We start from the raw sequence: 6935 nt of genomic DNA, 5'->3' as shown, positions 1-6935 counted from the left end.
GTACAATGTGACAAAAAATAATAAGTAGAAGTGCGAACGTTATCTACGACATAAATTAAATTAAACACATGTAGTTACATCCATACCAATAGCTATAACATACAAAATTACGAATATAGGTTTCATGGATGAAAGAACAAAACCTTGTGTTACTAATGGCAAAACGATTAAGATGACACAATCCCCCAATCATTAGAACTCGTTGGGAATGGATTGGAACAAGGGATGCACATATCGCTTAATCAAGCAAGGAAGACAAGAATCACTTTGAAATAATTTATTGTTTCTTGATTTTTTTTTTCATAATTTTGATACAGGTTTATGCTGGGGATGTAAACAGATTGAGACGAATTTCACTAATTTTAGAGTTGTTCAACAATTTAACCTTTCCTCAATCTTCGCCTCTTTGTTCAGTGTTCTATCTTCGTTGAAATCTAGGGCGACCGTTGATCCAACAACCCCACATAAATCGACATTGGTGGTTGTTGTGTTTTATAAAAAGGTTAATGGAAGAGACATATATGATTAGATGTAGATTATTGTAGGAAGTTCTTTCCAAAATCTTCATTAGAAAGCATATATAGAGATTAGGCACATCAAACACGGTTATCAATAAGTCATTGGTAGATCAAACGACGTTGTTTAGGCATTGTTATTTAGCAACCTACCCTGTTTTTTCCTAGTAGTTTATTTTTATGGGCCTTGTTTTGCAAATTTTTAGACTTATATTTACTGTTTCCATTCATACTATAAAATCCCAATATACTATTTGGTATAATTTGTCTTACTTTATTTATTCAAGAAAAATAAGATTTTTTTTTTTATTTTATGTTATTATTATTATTTGGTAAATTTAAACGTCTAATTAATACAAGTAATTTACAAATAGCTAGAAAAGATACTGTTTTGCTAAAAGGATCGTAAATGTGTGTGCAATACATCGGTATGAAGTTTATATCTATAATCCATAGTATTTTGCATCTGTCGGTGAATGTAGTAAGTCTGTAATGTATGTTATGTATGTGTACAAGATATTTTCCACGTACACCTTCTTCCAACCAATTTTGATATGTGTCTAACCAACCAGTAATACCCATTATGAACGGATTATACACATAAATGGTTTTCGATAATTGTGCACCTTTTTGTATTGCACGGAGGCTAATCATTTTTTTCAAGAAAAGCCTAGAATGCATCAATTGAAAAATAAAATATACATAAAGCGTTCTTTAACCATAATATTTATCTGGTATGGAAACGGTCAACATTGCTCTTCAAGACTTTTTGATTTTCTTAAAAAATGATCAAAGTAGAAATTTTCCATGCATAATAAACATTCAACGACGTTCCATTAAAATGAATCCTAAATATGGATGTTATGAAAAAGTATATAAGTAAATATACTAAATGGAAGGATCATAGACATATAATTAAGGTTAGTAGTTGCAACCTTTATGAAATTAAGAACCAAACAACGTAAGTTGAATGTATCTTGCTTCTAGAAATTGAACAGCAAAATTTGAATGCATCTCAAGATGATAATTCATGACGCTATGATGGTATTAGTCTTGATCTTCCTATATTTTCACTATAAAAGCATTGGGAGTTCCATTCTGTATTTCATAGATTTCCCAAGCTACCATAATTAAGTCATCAGAAACAAGTTTTGGGCTTCTCAACAATGACGTCTCATTGGCTTTTATTTGGTCTCTTGGTGGCAGGCTGCTCCCTTGCGTTTGCTTCGGACCCTAGTCCTCTTCAGGACTTCTGTGTGGCAGACCAAAATAGCACAGGTAAGAATTTATGTGTGAAAGTCGAGAAACTCTCCTGCATTCATGCATGATTTGAAAACATATCATATTTAATTGTGATTAATAGTTTATTTATTTTTCTTGGTGTAGTATTCGTGAATGGCTTGGTTTGTAAAGAGCCGAGGCTTGTACAAGCTGATGATTTCTTTTATAGTGGGTTGCAACTAATGGGAAATACCTCGAATGCGGTTGGGTCTGCTGTGACTCCAGTGACCGTAGAAGAGTTGCCAGGACTTAACACTCTTGGTATCTCAATGGCACGTATTGACTTTGCACCACAGGGTATTAACCCCCCACATACACACCCTCGGGCCACTGAAATTTTGACTGTTATGGAAGGCCGTATTCTAGTCGGATTTGTCACGTCCAACCCTCAAAACCGACTCATCACAAAAGAACTTCAGAAAGGCGATGTTTTCGTTTTCCCAGAAGGCCTGATTCACTTCCAGAAAAACGTCGGAAATGGCTATGCTGTCGCTATTGCAGCTTTGAGTAGTCAAAATCCAGGTGTTATTACCATTGCAAACGCTGTTTTTGGCTCAAATCCCGATATCGCTGGAGATATTCTTGCAAAGGCCTTTCAAGTTGACATCAACGTCGTCTATCAAATTCAATCCAAATTCTAGCTTTTACGTGCTTTTAAAATGTTGATTTTCTTATCAATGGTGTGGTATTTGTTATGTTTATGTTGCTATATTTAAAATTCAATGAAATAAATCTATATTAATGTCATACTGATTTTGATTTACTTATGTGGAATGAACTACTTCAAAAGTAAGATATAAACTCAAAACGCAAGAGTGTGCAAGAAATAGACGTAGAAATCATAAAGTTAAATTTACGTAAGGGTGTCCAAGAAAATAGACTTAGAAATCACAAAGACAAACCTAAGGGGGTGCTTGGAAATTGGATAAATTGTTTTTAGCTTATTAACTTATTGCTTATTTGCTTATATCGATGAGAATAAACACTTTTTTAAAATGTGTTCGGATTAGTTTATTGCGGTGGAAATAAACAATAACCAATAAGCATTTTAAATGTTTGGCAAACAAAACAGTTTTTATAAATAAAATAACGAATAAGCAATAAGCAATAAGCATCCCACCCCTTGCTTATTAAAATCAGCTTATTTAGCTTATTACTACCGCAATAAGCTGATTTTTAAAGACTTCTTTCCAAACACTTAAATTTTTGCTTATTGCGGTGGGATTAGGCAATAAACAATAAGCAGCCTATTTTTTCCCAATCCAAACACCCCCTAAGTTTGTGCAAGAAATAGACTTACAAATCTCAATGACAAACCTACGAGTGTGCAAGAAATAGACTTAGAAATCACAAAGACAAATTTACATAAATAACCCACTTGCTTTAGAAAGACTAGAAGTTCAAGCATCAATTTTTTCAAAAAGATTAATGTGGTTCTTGGTGTTTCGATTACTTACTAGGTCGGTCAACGACCTATACAAATTTAATTTTCTATCCTTTTAACTCTTTTATTTTAGTTGTCAAAATTAAAAATGAAACGAAACAATCCCCAACCCCATCCACCTCACTTTATGCCACCCTCCTCCCGTTCCAATCCCTTCTGTTGTCACCTTCCACCACCACCGTTGTCATCAAGAAGGTGGTTAGGGCTTTACCTAAACCTATTTGCATCATCTATCTTCAGCATATCCAACTATAAACAAAGAAAAAACTTCACAAAATTCAACCCTAAAAATAGAAATCACGAAGTGCTTTGGTCTCATGACCATCCTTTCAAGATTTCGTTAACTAAAAGAAAATGAAGTATACATAGTAAAACATAAAAATCTATGTTTAAAAAAGCCACAGAAAAGCTTCTAGCTATTGACATTCATTGGTAACTAGAAAGTGAGAGCATCAAACATACAAACAAATATGTCAAAATACAATGTCACGAACAGAAAAAGAAAATGTATATATGCATGTTGTCTACTACTTAAAACACATTAAACACATGTACCTACATCCATATCAATAACAAATTACATACAAATTGAAAAATCTTAGTTTCATGGATTAAAGAACAAAACCATATGTTACTCATGACATAAGACGGTCGGTTTGAATAGCCAATTACAACCACATGAACACAAAGTAAAGAAAATAGAGTTTCAAATACCATTCTTTATTAATCAGAATCAACTCCTAAAACTCAAAGGTGGCTAACCAATTTATAATTAAACTAAAACCCTAATCTGTCTCATAATTATGGTTGAAATCATCTTTATTAAGTGATAATAGAAATTTAAATATTTTATTAATAAAGGACATAAAAATTCTTAATAAAGATAAATCTTAACCGAAAAAATTATAAAATAAAATAACCTTAATAAAATTAAATGGTTGATTTATCAGACAAATACCTTGCATCATCTTCCTAATAGTGAAAACAACTTATCATCGGGCGTACATCTCTCATCCATGGTTTCCAAAGGACAAACAACTTCCACACTTTAAAACAAATACATATAAATCAAACAAGACAACATGCACGATTGTAGTTTCAACCTACATATATTCCTACTGATTGTCTCAATTAAGGTTAGTAGTTGCAACCTTTATGAAATTAAGCACCATACAAACCTAAGAGTGTGCAAGAAATAGGCTTAGAAATCACAAAGACAAATTTACATAAATAACCCACTTGCTTTAGAAAGACTAGAAGTTCAACCGTCATCTCAATTATGTTGAGACGTATTATATATAGCCAAAGATAAAAGAGGAATATCCAAAGGATAATTACATAGATTACATAACAGAAGACGTAAAGAGATATGCATGCTAAGATTTATCTCTAACATTTAAATTATGTCTGGATTTATCTCTAATATCCCCCCTCAAGCGAATCAGTGGTGGACATAGACAAAGCATGGATCGAAAAAATTCTAACTGTGAACATAAAAGGCTTTCGGTGAAAATGTCATCATCCTGAAGAAGCTTGGTAGGCACAAATTTCGTGCGTAGCTTCCCGAAAGAAACAAGCTCTCGGATAAAGTGATATTCAAGATCGATGTGTTTGCCACGCTTATGTGAAATTGGATTTTGAGTCAAGAACAATGCCCTTGACAAAACGTAGAATATGCTTAGAAACTTGATAATGAGTAGTAGTAGGAGTTTGTAGGAACTGACTAACTTGATTAACAACATAGGAAAAATCAGGTTGAGTGATGGTGAGATATTGTAATGCCGCGACAAGAGACTGATAAAGAGTGTGATCTGAAAACGCAATACCCAATAACATACAAAATCAAAAATCTAAGTTTCTGTGACAACCTGAAATTTATTCCATCACTGTAACCCATTTCCGTTAATAAAACTCGTTTTCATTAAATTCTTCCGTTAACATTTTTGATCATGCAAATTAAATTGGGACTTTTAATTTGACTTCATAAGTGTTGGAACGAATTAGAAACTCGTGAAACACCCTCAATATTCCCTTAAAAAGTTTTAGTTACAATCAAGTCAAATTACGACCATTTAATCGGGTACGACCATAAGCCCCGTTTAACGTCGGTATTGGGTAGATTCCCACCTGGCCACAAACTCAAAACCTATATAAAGGTTGAGTGGTCATCTACTTGAACTTTTGCCACTCTAGTCACTCTCTCTCTACTCTCTCTCTTCAAGGCCCGATTCTTCCAAAAATCTGCAAGTTTTCGTCCCCCAAACTGTAAGTTCTCTTACCCTAGATTGTTCTAAAGCTCATTTCATGTCAATATAGCATTAAAATCATCCAATAACGCCGAGAACAAGGAGTTTACAGCCCAAGAACATTCTTAGGTCGTAAACCCCTAAAAGGGTGCCAAAATGCCCCTAAACCCCTTCCTTAGGCTTAGAGACTAGCTTAGAACTTAACCTTGAAGTGTTTTGGGCCTTAAACATCAAGTTTGGAGGCTTGAATGAGGGTTTACGGCCCAAGAACATTCTTAGGCCGTAAACTCCCTCAAATGATGCAAAATGAGCCCTAAACCCCTTATTTAGCCTTAGACCTTAACCTAGAAACTTGTAGGAGTGAGCATAGGACCACAAAAATGAAGTATAAGAGGTGTCCAAGGGTTTACGGCCGTAAACCATAGTGTTCACGACCGTAAACTCCCAAGGAGTGGTCCAAGGACCGCAAACTCCAAGGGAGTCCTCTTTTAGACCCTAATCACTTCTCAAGCCATGGATTTAACCTTAGAACCCTGCCTAGTGATGTAAGAGACCCTTAAGCACTCAAATACACTCCTCCCATGAGTTTACGGCCGTAAACTCATGGGGGAATTGGTCCCTCAACCGCAAACTCTCCTAAGGTGGGTAATTAAAGAGTAAACTCCATAGTGAGGCCTTACATCCTTCCTTTCAACCCAATAGCCTCCTAGCACTTGACCAAAGCGTTTTTCTTTGCATTAGGATTTCTATACGTGTTAAATTAGTGTCTTAATCACTAATTATATGTAAACATATGTCTTCATATGTTACTAGGGTCATAAAGTGTGTTCAAGTCTTCACTTGACACCAAACACTCAACCGAGACTTCCATTCGATCCACTCGCTGCAGGTGAGTTCATACCCCTTAATTAACATTTCAAATGTTTTTAGATGTTTTTATGGGGAGGGGGGAACACAAGTTAAATACAACAAGTTATAGTATCAATCACATGTGATTTATAACTTGCTAACAAAAAGGATTTTCTATACTTTTAACTTCTTTGTAAACAAAACAGTTTTAAATAACTATCAAACGCATTTTATGTTAAACTGTTAATAAACTATTATCAAATTATTTTTAAACCTCTTTTCTTTTAAAACTATATCTACACCAATATATTTATATAAGTAAGACTTGAAGGACATAGGACTGATAGCTCGCCTTACTTCTTGTTCTTGCTTGATTGTGGTCTTGGGGTATACTGTTATCTGTCCGACTGTCATTGAATTCTTAGTTATATATCATATATATTTGTGTTATATATGAAAGTCTTCACGTAATTCAATACCTTTGTAAATCAAAGGCATGCAATCCCACACTCTATTTAACTATAATAGGTATAGTTAAGACTACTGCTCATTACCCCTATCACTATGATGCTCACTATAATTACTACTATTACGAGACAA

At 34.2% G+C, this 6935-nt stretch overlaps 1 protein-coding gene across 1 annotated transcript; it reads left to right on the top strand.

The window, feature by feature from the left end:
* The first annotated feature begins 1646 nt into the window (after positions 1-1646).
* On the top strand, positions 1647-2498 carry LOC145072971 (putative germin-like protein 2-1). The gene is made up of 2 exons (XM_079019493.1): positions 1647-1793; positions 1902-2498. The coding sequence occupies exons 1-2, from the start codon at positions 1682-1684 to the stop codon at positions 2435-2437; spliced, it is 648 nt and encodes a 215-aa protein (XP_078875619.1). The 5' UTR covers positions 1647-1681; the 3' UTR covers positions 2438-2498.
* Positions 2499-6935: the final 4437 nt, after the last annotated feature.

This window comes from Lactuca serriola, chromosome 9, assembly GCF_051521515.1.
Source record: "Lactuca serriola cultivar US96UC23 chromosome 9, Lser_US96UC23_V15, whole genome shotgun sequence".
NCBI lineage: Eukaryota > Viridiplantae > Streptophyta > Magnoliopsida > Asterales > Asteraceae > Lactuca > Lactuca serriola.
This window is presented reverse-complemented; position numbering and strand designations above follow the sequence as displayed.

What these genes read in the sequence shown, in the direction of transcription:
- LOC145072971 (XM_079019493.1), top strand. Translation starts at nt 1,682, where the DNA reads ATGACGTCTCATTGGCTTTTATTTGGTCTCTTGGTGGCAGGCTGCTCC. An exon ending in GGCAGACCAAAATAGCACAG is followed by an intron (nt 1,794 to 1,901) that starts GTAAGAATTTAT and finishes TTCTTGGTGTAG; the next exon opens with TATTCGTGAATGGCTTGGTT.